This window comes from Panthera tigris, chromosome D1 (genome assembly GCF_018350195.1).
Source record: "Panthera tigris isolate Pti1 chromosome D1, P.tigris_Pti1_mat1.1, whole genome shotgun sequence".
NCBI classification, from domain to species: domain Eukaryota; kingdom Metazoa; phylum Chordata; class Mammalia; order Carnivora; family Felidae; genus Panthera; species Panthera tigris.
This window is the reverse complement of record NC_056669.1, coordinates 99,145,371-99,161,476: the sequence shown is the minus strand read 5'-3', so window position 1 is coordinate 99,161,476 and position 16,106 is coordinate 99,145,371. Positions and strand designations below refer to the sequence as shown.

Here is a 16,106-nt window from a genome sequence, read left to right as displayed (position 1 = left end):
AGAACATTCTAATTATTTTATCTCTATGGTTCACAAACTTTGGGATCTTACCAATCAGGGAAAAAAAAAGTCCCCAAATTTTGAGGACAGACAAGAGCTACCAATTTTTATTTATGCTAAAAGGTACATTTTTTTAACTACCAAATACGGTTATATTTATTTCTTATAGAAACAAATAATGACCAAAAAAAATAGTAAGGACATAATCCCAGAATATATGGTGCTTTCAACTAAATATGTTTAGCATCACTTAAATCTTACTATCATAGTCTTAGTTTTCTCATTTTACTCTAGACTAGGGAGAACTTCAATGGGCCAACGCTAGTTAGCAACCGGAACTCAGCCCTCCACATGGAAGCAAAATATATAGGAGGCTACGTCTGGTTTTCCAAAGGTTACATACACCCTGTATATCACTTTTAAAAATCATGGAGCAATGTATCAGCCCCAAAAAATATGTATAGGAAAACAGCACATAAAATAAATATAAATCATACTGCATTGTGACAACAAAGTCTTTAAAAAATCACCCACAGATGTAGGCTGGGGAAAGTAAAAATCACAGAAAATAGAAAATTTTTGTCAAAGTTGCGCAAATGATTGAATTCGTTCTTTCACGTGCTGTTTCCACACTCACCCCACTTCTAAAATAAAACTGGAAACTAAGAGTTTGAACAAATTTGCATTTTCTGTGATTTTCACATTGCTGTTAATGATGCTGTGTCCAGCAGGGGGCGATAACGAACAACACAAGAGAAGACCGGGAAGTGCTACTCACCGTCACCTGCGCACACCATCTGTAACAGAAAAAAAAAACGGAAGTCAGTGCATTCATTCAGCCACGGAAAATGCAAATCAGGAATAAAGCAGTTGAGAATTTAATGATAGGGATGGGGTGTTAACGACTACATTAAAAAAGGCCTACTGGCAGGGACTAGGGTGTGGGGACACTGAATAAGGGAACTCAGTGAAACCAGAGGTCAGTTACAAACAATGGATTAACTCAGTTATATGGAGGCCGAGCCATCCAGTGCTCTTCCCCACACATACATCCAATACTGGGGCAACTCCCAGGTCAGCCCTCTCCCCTGCCACTGCATCATGAATTGATGCACAGGGACACAGACGCACAATCAAGATTCTCTAGGGAAGCAAAAAGGAAAGCAGGACCATAACAACCCTTCCCCACAGCCATTTTCAGGTCGCACGTACAGAATGTAAAGCCAGGTGCACAACCGAAGAAATCTACTGGGTTTGGGATTTTCCTTGCGCAAAAATCCACCTTCTTCCTTCTGTCGGTAGGTGGCGTAATTTTTTTTTTTTTTTTTTTTTTTTTTTTTTTTTTTTTTAATTACATGGCATGCAGCTTTGGGAAGCATGAATGTTTGAAACAGGAACCTTCAAGATTATTCAGTTGAGTGTCCCAATCTGCCATCTTTAGATCCCCGGAGGGTCCTCAAAGATCTGCATCATGATCCATAAATGATTTCCCCATACTTTAAAAACCTAAAATAATTTGAAGTTGTACATCTATTGTTTAGTAAGCACACTTTTTTGGTTAACAGGATTTTTAAAAGTATGGCCCTCGTAAAGAGGAAAATAATCAAAAGGGATTCTAGTGGAAAAAATGTCCTCCAATTCCCCATCACACTTAAATAAAACCCCAAGTCTTAACCACAGTCTACATATCCCCCATGATCTCATCACGCCCTTCTCATTGTTCCTGAGGCTGGTTCTCTCTTACAGCCTTTACACATTGATTCCTTTCTCCAGAAATACTCTGCCCCAGACCTTCCTGTGTCATGGCCTAAAATGCCACCTCATCAGGCAGTCCTTCTCCAACCAACCAGCGGAAATTAGCAACTCTCACTCTCCATCACATCACTAGTATGTTTCCTCCTTGGCAATTTACCTCAATTATCTTCAGCCTCCTCCAACGAAAATGTATGCTCCATGAGAACAGAAACCTCGTCTGTGCCCTTGCCTAGAATGGTGCATACAGTAGGCACTCAGTAAATGACACTAAAGGAAAGAATGAGCCTCTTGTTTTGGAAAGGAAGTAATCCCCTAAGGCCTACAGGTGGAAAAACACTTGCCCAAGGTCCTACAGCAAGGCCAAGGTGGGACACGGCCAGGAGCCTAAGCACTCAACCCAACCCAAAGGAAATATCCTTCGGGCTTACCAAATGGAGAAGGCAAAGACAACATTCACTTTCATCTCACGGGTTAGGCAGATGGAAAAAAAGATCTGCTCGCCACCCTATCTTCCAGGGGCCCAGGCACCAATCCCCAAAGGAAGCGGAGTCTTCCTCCTCATTCTTCACACCCCACGAAATTCAGGGCCCACACCCTGTTGCTTCTCCTTTCCTACCCACCCACCCACCGCCCCCCCATGCTTTCCATTTCCACCCCCACCCTACCCCCTCAAGCCCCTCTTCGTCTCAGGCCTACACTCTTTCAGCTCATCTTCCTGCCTCCAGCCCCTGCCGACCATCCATGCCAGGCATCAATCCACTAGTCCCTGGATGGACCACAGGAGACAGAAAGATGAGGAGCAGGTTGCTAAGCAAGTTAGCACAGGCAGCAAGCTTTTCTTTTCTTTTTTTTTCTTTTTTTCCACCCAGCAGTTGGAAAACATAAACTACCTGACCTCAAGACCCTAAAATGGCCTGTCCCAGCCCTCTGCAGTGTTATTATCTCTTCATATCTTCATATATGCCTCTACGTGTTGTATCCTGAACTGGGATTCATGCAGTCAACCATCCACCCAAACAGCGCCCACAAACATTGACGATCGGGGCCTGGTCTCTAACTGCTTTTAGGAAAGCAAGGGGAATAAGACATGTCTGTAAATAAGTCCTTCAAGGTAGAGTAGAAAGTACTGACAGGTCATTGACTAAGCAATTCTCAAGCGCCTGCATGTGCCAAGTGCAGTGTAAAGCCCCAGAGCTAAGACAGACAGACAGACAGACAGACAGCCTCTGTGCCCTGCGGGGCTCACGGCTGAGAGAGACCGTTGAATCAAATGACAGGACAGACAGAAGGTGCCCCTAAGGTAGGTACCACTCGCAGAAGAAAGTCAGAGGACGGTGTACACGGAAGGCCAAAGTCAGAGGAGGGCGTACACAGAAGGCAAAGAGTGTCTGTGCCTTTCGATCTGTGTCCTATACAGCCCTAGACTCAGTAAACGTTGACTGGCTGATGATCATTACATGGGACAAACAGCTCTGAGTTCTAGAGGTGAAAGGGCAAGGGTCACCATCAATATGCACAGAGCCTGACTTGTCAGGCACTGTTCAGGTGCTTTCAGACATTAACTCACTCAATCCTCTCAATAACTCTAAATGTAGGAGCAGGTCCCTCGTGGGCCAGTGAGCTGCAGCATCTGGATTTGAACCCAGGCAGTCTGACTCACGGTCCATGTCCTTAACCACCGGCCACCCTGCCTCCCGATGTAAAGCAACTGGTGAGAAATATACCAGGACTTAGGGAAGGTTTAAATATCGATTTCAAAAGCTATCAATGTCAAAACCTTTCTTCCTTCTACCCTCCAAAAACTCCAGCAAGGGAAGTGAAGAGTGTTCCTGACAAATCGGGGTACAGTTTCTCCCGTCAGCCCCCATCAATGTGCCGCACAAACACACCAGCCGTGTCTCTTCGCGGCTCAGTGTGAAACGATCACACGGCTTCCATCTTCCCTGGCCTCACTCCCCCTTCTTTTCCTTCATCTTGACCTCACTGGGCCTGACTTCCTAAATAAAGCGTCAACACTTCAATCCTTTTTCCTCAGGACCCGGGGGACCTAAAAAGCCCAGACTAAAACATGAGACAAAGGGACACAAGAGAAGTCCATTAGGGGGCTTCCGAGGGAAAAGCTTGCTCACTAAGAAGAAGGAATTACATGGAAGAAAATGCCGTCCTAGTTTGCCGCACTTCATCGGATCTGCCCGTGATGCCTGGAGCTGCTACAGCCTCGGTGTGACAAGGAGGGGAGAAATCGCCTACCTCCTGAGGATGGCTGATGAGGAGAAAGGGGCAAACACCTGGATCCTCGTGCTACTAAATCAACCCATCGTACGCTTGTCCTACCGCGAGCCTTCTTGCCTAGGGAGATGCAACCCCCCTTTCATTTGGGGTTGTCTAATAGTTAAAACCAAAAGAACACTGGTTGGCACAATAACAACAAAGGTAGCTAGTTTTCGCGTGAACCCTCATTTTTACAGATGAAGAAATTGAAAGGCCAATGATCTGTCGTCCAGGGTCACAGAGCTGGTCAGGGAGAAGTAAAACCAGGATGTAAGCCCCGGTCTGCCGGACCCCTAAACTTTTGCACTGATCACAGGAGAAAAAGACCCTTGCAAACAACACCCCCACAAGACACCTGGCATGGGAGAAACTTTGTAATTACTTTTTAAAAGAATACAATCCGGGCGCCTGGGTGGCTCAGTCAGTTAAGCGTCTGACTCTTGACCTTGGCTCAGGTCGTGATCTCACCATTGTGAGATTGGGCTCCACACTGAACATGGAACCTGCTTAAGATTCTCTCTCTCCCTCTACCCCTCTCCCCTGCTCATATGTTCACTCGCTCTCTCTCAAATAAAATAAAATAAAATAAAATAAAATAAAATAAAATAAAACAATACAATCAACAGAAAACTCATCTTTCTAAAATTAGCTCCAAGCCTACTTGTACCAGGAGGTGAAATAGGTTCACACACCAACCATGAAAGTTAACTGCAGAAAAGAGGAAGCTGGGGACACCTTCCCAGCAGTACCAGCTAAACACGATGAGAGTAACCTCTGCTCCTTCCCTTTCTAAGAGGATCCAGAAGAACTCTAGTGATTACTAATCAAGAAGGCATCCACAGAAATCATCCTGTATTCAAACGCCCTTCCACATCTGCTCCCTAACCCAGCGACCCCAAATCCTGATAGAAAAAGAAGGAAGCTTTCCATTTTACTGAATCTCCCAAAGCAACCCTATAAAATAGAAATTATACTCCCCACTTTACAGATGGGGACACAAGGGCTCAGAGTACACAACCCGAGGTCACACAACTGAGTTTCCCGGCTGGTGTCACTTGCCCCAGGCACAGGAAGGAGAGATGACAACAGGTGCTTGAGGCTGGAGATAAAACTCTCTTCTCCTCCCTACCTCCCCCAGGGGCAGAAACTGAGCTAGATTTAGCGTGCACAGGCTGCCTGGTGCCTGCGGCACATCAGACTCCAATGTTTGTCCCCTTCTCATCCGAGGCTCCCAGGCGTCTCCCCCCTAGCTTCAGCAGACCCATCCATAAGAGGGTTATGAGTGAGCCTGCCCTGTGGCTAGGACTCAGGGGATGCCAGAAGTCACAGCCCCTGAACCCAAGCTGAATGAGGGAGTAGAGCTTCCATAAAAAGGAGTGGGTGTCACAGCAGCACTATTCACAATAGCCAAGGTGGAGGACAACCTAATGTCCATTGACAGATGAATGGATAAGCCACGTGCTGTACAGCCATACAAGGGAATACCATTCAGCCATAAAAAGGAGTGAAATTCTGGTACATGCTACAACGTGGATAAACCTCAGAAACATTATGCTACATGAAATGAAGCCAGACACAGAGGCCCATATGTTGATTTCACTTACAGGAAATGTCCAGAAAAGGGAAATCCATAGAAACAGGCTGTGAGAAGACCAGTAGTCGCCAGGGGCTAGCAAGAGGGAAAAGGAAGCATGACTGCTAACGGGTACAGGGTCACCTTTCAGGTAATAAAAATGTTTGGAACTACATAAAGGTGGTGGTTGCACAACACGCTGAATGTACTAAGTGCCCCTGAACTATACTCTTCTAAATGGTTAATTTTATGTCACGTGAATTTCATCTCAATTTTTTTTTAAGATAGTAGGAAGGTAACTTTGTATGATCAAGTTCAGCCACTAGAAGGAAGAAGGGAAAGAAAGCTTCCTGAAGGAAGAGGCGGGAGGTGGGGGAGAAGAGGACGGTAATAAATAGGGAGGTTTTGGAAAGAAGATTTGGAAAATTAGAAAAGGGAGAAAAGGGGGCACCTGGGTGGCTCAGTCAGTTGAGCATCTGATTCTTGATTTCTGCTCAGGTCATGATCTCAGGGTTGTAGGACTGAGCCCCGAGTCGGGGTTCCTGCTAAGCGTGGAGCCTGCTTAAGATTCTTTCTCTCTCCCTCTCTCTCTCAAAAAAAAAAAAAATGAAATGAAATGAAATGAAATGAAATGAAATGAAATGAAATGAAATGAAATGAAATGAAAAATGAGAAGAAAAAGGAAAAGAGAAAAGAAAAGAAAAGAGAAAAGAAAAGAAAAGAAAAGAAAAGAAAAGAAAAGAAAAGAAAAGAAAAGAAGAAAAGGGAGAAAGCACCATGAACTGGAAATTAGAAAGCTGAGCTGGGCAAAACTGCCTGACCAAAGGCACTCTGGGCAACCTCCACTTTCGCATTCTGAGGATAAAAAGGAAGGAACTCGAGTTTCCTGGACACCTACTGTGTGCCAGGCACTGAGGTGTGCTTTCTACATCCCTTGTCTGAGCAGAGTCATGGAATCACAGTTAAAAGCTTAGGATCTGGAATCAGATTGCCCGGGGGGGGGGGGGGGGGGGGGGGGGGGGGGAATCATTCAGTTTCACCATTTACTGGTTCTGTGACTTTGGGCAGGGACCTTAACCTCTCTGTCCCTCCGGGGCTACATCTGTAAACAGGGATGATAATCATGCCTGCCTTGTTGTGGTAAGGATGAAAGTAGGTGATGTCTTTAACAGCTATTGCTATCACCATCATCTTTAAATCTTCAGAGCAACTCTGCAAGGTACTTTCATCCCCGTTTTACAGATGACAACACCAAGGCTCAGATCCTACTGACAAAACCAACGGGCAATCTGAAACTCCTATCTGCGAAGCATTTAAATGAATGAGCAACAGCTCAGTTACAGAGGTAGGCACTGAGGCCCAGAGGTAGAAAGCGGCTTACTCAAGGACACATAGCCAGTGAGGAAGCACCAAAACCAGAACGCAGGTCTTGATTTCTACCTCAACCTCAACCACTTTCACTAAGCTTCCCCAACCCCTTCTCTCCTGGGATGCAGACATAGATGGAGTACTCATAGCTCACCCTCCTTTCTCACTACTCCTCTGCAAAATCCCCCATACAGATGACCCCAGACTTCTGCAGGCCCCCGTGGCTGGGCAAATGAAGCAATCACTGAGATGAGAGATTAGGCTCACTGATTTAAGAGGAAGACATACGGACATACAAAAAAAAAAAAGAAAAGAAAAGAGTATGATACTATCTTCAATTCTGCCACAGACTTCAAAGTCTGCTGACCTCGACTCCCCAGGCTCAGTAGAAACCTACTAGTCAACCAGATGGCTGGTATTAACTGACCATCCTACACTGAATAGCAGAGTCACCTCCAGACTCTTTTCCGAGAAGCAGACCCCGGCTGTTGAGCCTTCCAGCCTTATTCATCACTCCCCTCCCCGAATGTGTTCCTGTTTCACTTTGGTTATGCCGATGTGATGAGCCAAACAAAGTTCTCGTTCTCTTTGGAAACTACCACCGGTCCTGAAACTATAGTTCCAGGCAGAAGGATCCTCTTCCAGGACCCCCGGAAAACCAAACTATTAATATTGCCCTCAATGCCAACACAACGCAGCCAAAGCTGCAGCCATTACATCAGTGGTCCACTCTGAACAGTGGATTCTTTCTACTCAACACCTAAATCACAGGATGTCATTAGCTGCATTCACCTAAAACTTTGAAATTCTCCCCAGCTCCTCTACATATAAATTTTACTCCTACATTCACAGCAAAGCACACACATATGGATTCTCTTCTCTCCAAGTCTCCCTGTAAATGCCCCATTAAACCTGTCTCCCAGGCTATAACCAGAATAACCTGACCCCTCCCTCCCTTCGCCCTCCACCGGTACACTCAGTAGCCAGGTCCTAAAGATGCTTCCTCGCCCAAAGCACCTTGACTTCCCCCCTTCCATGCTGTGGCCACCATAAACCAAACCCTCTTAACCCCAAGCCCTAAATAACAGAAGCAGCCTCCTCCTAGGGCTCAGAAAAACTCAGGCCGTATTTATTTTTTGAAGTGCTCAGTATACACTTTCAAAAAATTTAAAAGTACCAGAAGCGGGTAATATCTGTTGCAGTATATTTTCCCTTCAATCCTGTCAGAGCGTCACTGTGACTCTACCCATAATCCCTCATTTGGAGGATAAAAGGCCAACACCTAAATCAAGGCCCTTTGTGATGAACATCAGAGGTGACAGCCAGGCCCTATTTCTTCATCCACACCCCTGGCTGCCCCTCCTCTAACCTCTCCCTACAACGCACGGTGAAAAATAAATACAACCACTACATTATTCTTTCTAAAACATGCTAATATTCACCGGGATCCTGAAAGGGACAAATGGGCACACTCAACCGGGGTGGGGGTGGGGGGTCCTGAAGACAGTTTAAGAGTCTCTTTACAAGAGTGGGGGTGGGGTAAGTGGAGCCAATAAGGGACGGGCAAGAATCCTAAGGCAGCAGCAATGGGGAAAGAAAGGAAAAGGATTGAGGGACTGCTCCTCCCCCACCTCTATCTGGGAGAAGTCAAGGGCATCCACTGACGTAGCCCATGGAGGTCAGCCTCCTCCCAGTGGCAGGGAAGGTGGAGATGAGCAGGCAAGGGTCTGCAGGGCTGCACAAAGGATCCACACCACAGGGCTCATGTCCCCTCACCTCTGAGAGCCTGTGACTATGGTAAGCACAGCCCAGCATGGTGACCAAGAGATTTAGGTTCAACTGCCCCCAACAGTCATGAGTGGGGAGTGGGGGGGGGGGGTCGTAAGGGTCTCACCAAACCATCCAGTTCATCACTTTTAAATAGCGGAAGGATATACATAACACAGATCCCACATCTGAGATCTCCCTGAGGCTCAAACAAAACAAGGATTCTGGATTCCCAGCCTAAGAGCTGTCTTCCACCTCACCTAACCCCTGAAGCTGCCACCTGTCAGCTCCCTTGATGACCTTCTCCCTTGATGACCTTCAGGAAAGCTCCAGCCCCCAGCTGCTTCCAGATTCTGAGCCCCTTTCAGTCCTTGCCGCCCAGGCCTTCCCCCCACCCCCAACCCACCCTGCCCCAGACCCTGCACCGCAACAAGATACTGAGGGCACTTAAGGCGGTTCCGACTCTCCAAACAAAAGAGGCAGGAAAGCACGTGACACTGCAATGTGGAGCCACCCCACTAACCAGGCAGGGGGTGCCCAAGGACACTGTGAACTTGGGTCTGAAGGGGCTTGAGGGCGATGTGTCAGGGAAGAGTGGTAGAAACACCACCTAAAGAGGGACTCCCTGCAGGTACTTAATGCTGGTTGACTCTACTTGTTACGATACTGATTGAGCTCTCAACTAGCCTTACAACAATCCCAGGAGGCAGTAACGGTGTTCATCCCCATTTTCCAGATGGAGAAACTAAGCCCTGGAAAACTGAAGGTCCTGATCCAGCATCTTAACAGCTAGTAAACCTAAGATTCTAGCCCAGGTCTATCTGACTTGGAAGTTCTGTACCTTAACCCCTCCCAGGAGCACTCAGTTGGCTTGTCCCTGAGCAAGTCTCCACTGAGACTACGGAACCCAAGTGACTCCAGGGCTGCCGGCCACGAACCCCTGCCTGCCAAGGGTGTTGGGGACAGGTTCTAGCAACGCATTTAAAGGGACTCCATTAAGAAGGCTTCTGCACTGCTCTCGAAAAGAGCAGAGTCTGAGGGTGAATTCACAGAGCAGCCTGGATTTTAGCAAGTGACAAATCTTCAGGTTTTCCATTATACACGTTTGGTTTTTAGGGATGGATAATAAGTGGCTGAATAACACAATGGGTAACAATAGACTCTTTATCCTTCTAAAACCAAGCCCACGCACCATATGACAATAGTTATTTTTACCCACTGACGTAATTAACTAAAATGTGAACTGCTTCAAGCAATTTTTTAAATCAAACAGCATTTTATGGGATTTGGTGCATGCAGGGATCTCAATTCTGAAAGGCCATCATTCTTCCTAACTCTCATTTATCTCCCTGGTGAAAATCACCCCCAACAGCGCACTATAAAACTGGCCCCTGAAAGGTACATCATTGATCATGAAAATGGTAGATGGAATGGGCTGTCCCTCTGAACCCAGAAGCCAGGCAGTAAACATCTTTATGGGAAACTCCTCAGAAGACAAGTGTGGCGTTGGGAGGTGGCATGCATGCTGGGCATCCGTTTCCACCCTAGAGTCCAAAAGGCAAGGGACAGGCAGCGTGGCAAAGGCGAGAAGGAGCTGGCTTACTCTGCCTCCTTTGCAAATAGGTGACTCTCTGAACTTGATGCTGTCATCGAAAGGGATTGCAGAGAAGGGTCAGCAAAATCCAGAACCCTGTGTCCCAGAAAAGCCAGGTGCGGTTCCGATGGAAGGGGTGGGCACCAACCAGCTTGCATAGACCAGCTGGCTCATCTCTTCCCTCCTGGGACAGCTGGAGGCATGATGAACTCTTCTAATTGCACAGAACACAAAGTAACCAGAGGGGCTATTTTGGTGAGGCTATGTGAACTTTGAGATGCAGAGCTGAGGAAATCCCAGGCCAGAAGTTTCCATGGGTATTTTTAGCAGCAGAACTATTATTTCGAGAGGAATCTTCTGAAGAACTACATGTATAAAGTCTCACATTTCACACATATCTAAATATACACATGTATATGTACATATATGTACACTTGGATGGAAGCAATGTTTTGTTATGTATTTATTTTAAAGTTCAAGGTATCTTATTTTAATGAAACACTTACGGAACCCCCTGATGGAACTCAAGGAACACGGTTTGAAAACACTAGTTTTCAAACTTTGACTTTATGAAGGGAGAAAGTAAGTCCCAGAATGGTTCAGCAACTGGACTCAGATCACCCAGCACAGAGGCTAAAGCACAAATCTGCAGACTCCTTGCAAGGGTTCATCCCCTCATCTCAAGGGAAGGTGAGAGTGCAAGCTCCAAACCCCTGTCTGAACCCCTTCTCCACGTTGTATGATACATCTGAAGGGCCTAAATGGGAGCGTCATTGTCCAAATCCAGCCCGCTGACGTGTTTTACTCAATCCACAGTGTTCTGTTTTGTTTTGTTTAATTTATGTCCCTTAGAACACGGCTCTATTTTTCCCCATTGGGCTTTCCAACTTTATTGATAGATAACCGACAAATAAAAATTGTATATATAGAAGGTACAAAGTGTGAAAATTAGGAGTCCTAGCATTTTTTAAATCCTAATGTTTAGCTTCTAAAAAATAATAATAATAATAAGATCTGGCTTTCTTCCCCGGTCACATTGAAGCAATTAACTGGATCGGAGTGTCAGCTTCCCCTTTTGGTGGGTTAAGTCCTACGAGTTCACCACACTCCCAACCAGCATCACCTCAATGCTGAGGGCAAATACTAGTTGCCAAGCAACACGGTACCCAATCTGTGGCTTTTTTCTATCAAACGTGAGCATATGAAAGATCAAGAAGCAGTGTGATTTTTCATTATTCAGCCCATTCCATTTATTTACCTTCCCAACTACCCCTGAAAACATGTGAGTTTCTAACTATTGATCGAAGGGCATCTTGCAAAATTCATGGGTTGCAATTATTAAAGAACTGTTTACTTTGTAAGTTTCTCTCTCAGGAAGAGATCTCTGGCCAATGCCAGATGTGAATTATGTACACGTTGTGAATGTAAAATGCACCAGTTTGCCTGCCCCTAAATTCTCTGCTCACCCCAGCTCAACCTACCTCCCAATGCCACCACCACCTCCAAAAAGGCGCAAAAACCAGGGTGGAGAGTTCTGATCCTTCATTAAAGACTTTAATTTCCTACTTTTACATCTGAATAATAAAACCACTCCAAAACTCCCACCAATTCCTCCCTGCACTGCCCATCCACCTCAGGGTGTAGACAAAAATAGCTAATAGCCACCACTCACCAAGAGCTTGCGATGGTCAGGCTAGTTCCTCACGGAATCCTTCCTTCCTCACCCCACCCAGCTGGATGTATCTATAATCTACGCCTTCCTGACTCCCCAGCCTCCCACATCCCTCCCACTTCCTCCTAGAAGAGGACCAAACATCAGGACACCAGGTTCCAGTTTCCACCTTCACAAGCCTTGCCGTCAGCTGACCACGAAAAGCTAAGGGGTCTTTCACGACCTATTCCCTCTGGCCAAAAAGCCACAGGGCCAGTGGTGATTTCCACAGACCCAGATGCTTTTCACGCCCTCTCAGAACCATACTGAAGTAACTCTGTGTTCTTCCAAGGCTTTGCAAACAGAGGTTTCCACGAGCCAAACCACCACCCCACTGATCCCCCCACCGCATGGTGGCATTGAGGGGGAGAGAGAACTGGGTGTGGTCAAAAATCAACAGGACATGGCATCAGGTTCGGATGTGAAGCCTGGCAACCACCACATCTTAGCCAAGGAGCCTTAAGGCCACACTCCTTGAATTCTTTCACCTGTAAGTCACCAGCTACTCTGTAGGTTTCATGTGGAGAATGAAGGGCACTTAGTAGGTCCTCTATACACAGCAACAAACGTCAGTCCTTGAGAGGTGGGAGAGCACAGTGAACGTGCTTCTGGAGTCCAACCCTACTGACTGCGTGAACCTGAGGGAGACACTCGCCCCCTTTTGGTGACAATAATAACCACACCCACCAGAAGCAAGGGTGGGGTGAACTACTGATAAGTAGTGAACCTGAGCCATGGGTATATGGGAGTTCATTTGTGTATGTCTGATAAGTTTCACAAATAAAAAAGTAAATGGTGGGGCACCTGGGCGGCTCAGGTTGAGTCGGTTGAACGTCCAACTCTTGATTTCAAGGTCATGATCCCAGGGTCGTGGGATAGAACCCCACGTCAGGCTTGACACTAAGTGTGGAGCCTGGTTGGGGTTCTCTCTCTCTCTCTTTCTCTCTCTCTCCCTTCCTCCCCTAAAAAAAAAAAAAAAAACAAACAAAAAAAACAAAAACCTCTCCTTCTACCCCTCTCCCTGGCTCACATTCTCTCTCTCTCTCTCTCTCTCTCTAACAAAAAAATTAATTGAATTAATTAATTACAAAATGAAAAATGAAAAAGTAAATGGTACAAACAGTATTTGCTGTTTACCATGGCCAATTTGAAGTGACATAATCCACAGCAAATACTTCACCTACAGTGAGGGCACAGGCGATGTGAGCTATCATTCCAATTACTACCACTCCCAGGAGCTGGGATCAGAGGGCCCGAGAGGTGACACACAGGGAGGGGTAAGCTGGCTTGCACAGAAAAAGCAGAACCAGAAGGTATTTCTGCTTAACACCGAAGCAAGAACAGCAGAGACGGGCCAGCCGGCATCTTGGATTCTGTCGTGTGATGAGAGGAACTTGAGCTACAATTCTCGGACTGGCTGCCTTCTTGGTCCCTCCTGCCCACCCCAGCCAAAGCTGCACTGAGGCCACAGGTTTGCTCTCTGCAAACCCACAATCAGCCCCACTCCCCTACACTGTGGGTGGAGTCGGCCCAGTTTAGTGGATGGCACAGGACTCAGGCCCTACTTCTCCCCATGTGCCAGAACAGTCTCAAGGTGGCCTCAAAGTTCACAGGTGGTGGTGACAGATCAGTTCTTACACAGATTTTTCTGCCTACAGTATTCCCTTCTAATTAAAAAGTACATCACTGAAACAGCCAGACAACACAGGAAACTTCAATGTTTTTTTTGTTCCCCAATCAGCTTTTTTCTCTTTAATTTTTTTTAATGTTTATTTATTTTTGAGAGAGACAGAGACAGAATGTGAGTGGGGTAGGGGCGGAGAGAGAGGGAGACACAGAATCTGAAGCAGGTTCCAGGCTCCAAGCTGTCAGCACAGAGCCCACTGTGGGATTCGAACTCACGAGCTGTATGTGAGATCACGACCTGAGCCGAAGTCAGTCGCTCAACTGACTGAGCCACCCAGGCGCCCCTCCAATCAGCTTTTTTATTTTAAATGTTTGTATTTATTTTTGAGAGAGAATGCAAGCAGGGGAGGGGTGGAAGGGGGAAGGGGCAAAGTTTCTGAAGCAGGCTCTGTGCGGACAGCAAGGAGCCCAATGTAGGGCTTCAACTCATGAATTGCGAGATCATGACCTGAGCCAAGGTCAGACGCTCAAGCGACTGAGCCGCCCAGGTGCCCCTCTCCAGTCAGCTTTTAACAATAAGCTAAATACAACCATCACCAACCCCCAAAAAAGGTTTCAAGGCAAAGCCATACCTTCAACCTCTCCAAGAAACTGATCTTTGATAAAATGCCACCTTGGCAAATTACCTGGGGCAGGTATTATTAAGTCAGTGATGCCACAAAGTAGACACTTGTATCTGACATCCAAGCAATGAAAAGAGAACTCTGAGTCATAAAATACTGGATTATGGGAGAGCTGGCCCAGCAGAGCCTGTCCATGACTTGTAAAGACAGAGATGGGAAGTGACAGGTGATTTTCGACAACTCATAAAGTCTAATGGATGCCCTAAATCAGATGTCGGTGAAAGGCCGTTTTGTAAAAGGCCAGACAGTATATATTTTAGGCTTTGCAGGTCATACTACTATAACATTAACAAATCAGCCACAGACAACGCGTTACCTAATGACCATGGCTGTGTTCCAATCAAACTTTATTTATAAGCATTAAATTTGTGTTTCATATAATTTTCACCTGTCATAAAATATTATTCTTCTCTTGAATTTTTTTTCAACCATTTAAAAATGTAAAACCTACTCTTAGCTCACAGGCCACCCAAAACTAAGTGGTAGGTGGATCTGGCCCACGAGACCGTAGTTTGCCGACCACTGTCCTAAATCATGTATTTACCCTGGACAGAGCCGCAGGCATAGGCTTACAGCAGGACAGAACATGAGCCTGTGGTCTGGGTCTGGTTCTGTGTCCCAGTTCCAACAATTACTACCTTGAACATGAAGCTAAAGTTTCATCTTCTCATCTGAAAATAGGGATTTACAACAGTTCCCTCCTCGAACACTTAGGAGAATTCAATGAAATAATGGCTGGCACAAGACAAATGTTCAAGAGAGGATAACTCTATCATAATTGCCATTGTTTCTTTGCTTGTTTCTTTGTCTTTGGCTAGACTTCAATCAGCTCAGTGTGAAGAACACAGGATCTCTCGATGCTAGTCTGAATTTCCAATTGGAAGTCTTTGGCTGATATGACATAGGAAGGAACAAAATGTCTCTGAATGAATACAGGGTATTCAAGGGAGAAAATAACTTGCAATATGGGCCCATTGGTGACAGAGAATGGTGACTGGAGGCCAAAACACATTGGCCACAGGGGCGCCTGGCTGGCTCAGTCAGTAGAGCATGAGACTCTTGATCTCGAGGTTGTGAGTTCAAGCCCCATGTTGGGTGTAGAGATTATTTAACAATAAAAAATCTTAAATATAAAACACACACACACATACACACACACACACACACACACACACACACACACACACACTGGCCACAGAGCTGCTTCTCAGAGTAGCTCTTCTGGTTACCCTGTACATTTGCATTCTGACCCTCTCTCAGCTTAAGGCAACTTATTTTTCTATGTGTTTACCTTATCTCTCTAGCTAGATGATAAACTCTCTCCTAAGGTAAGGGGGGGGGGGGGGGGGACACACACTTCACATCCTCTCATGCCTAGTATATAGTCTTCCCTGATACATACTCACTCAGTGCTGGCTGATTGTGGGTTTTAACTGGTTCTCCAGGACAGGACACAGAGCTGGCCTGAGCGTGAACAGGTAAAGCCAAACAGATGTGTGTGAACTTCAGGGCCTCAAGAGCAAGCAATTGGGATATATGTGGTCACTCGTAAGGTAGGATAAAATCTTAGAGATTATCTATAGCAATCTGCCTCCATTTTGAGTTAAGGAAATGGGCCCAGAGAGGTAAGGTGATTTGTCAAAGTAGCTGGATCTGAAACTCATTCGTTCACCCCATGTTCACTGACTGCATTCTATATGCCAGGCCCCATTAACATTCTAGGGACACAGAGACAGAAGCTCCCTGGTCTCACATTGC

The 16,106-nt window shown here is 46.0% G+C and overlaps 1 protein-coding gene across 1 annotated transcript in view; it reads right to left on the bottom strand.

Moving 5' to 3' along the window:
• PTPRJ (protein tyrosine phosphatase receptor type J) overlaps nucleotides 1-16,106 on the bottom strand; it is a 168,838-nt gene that overhangs the window by 49,958 nt on the left and 102,774 nt on the right. The window contains exon 2 of the mRNA XM_042959652.1: nucleotides 779-797. Coding sequence (XP_042815586.1) covers nucleotides 779-797 — 19 coding nt within the window. The remainder of the gene's footprint in view (nucleotides 1-778; nucleotides 798-16,106) is intronic.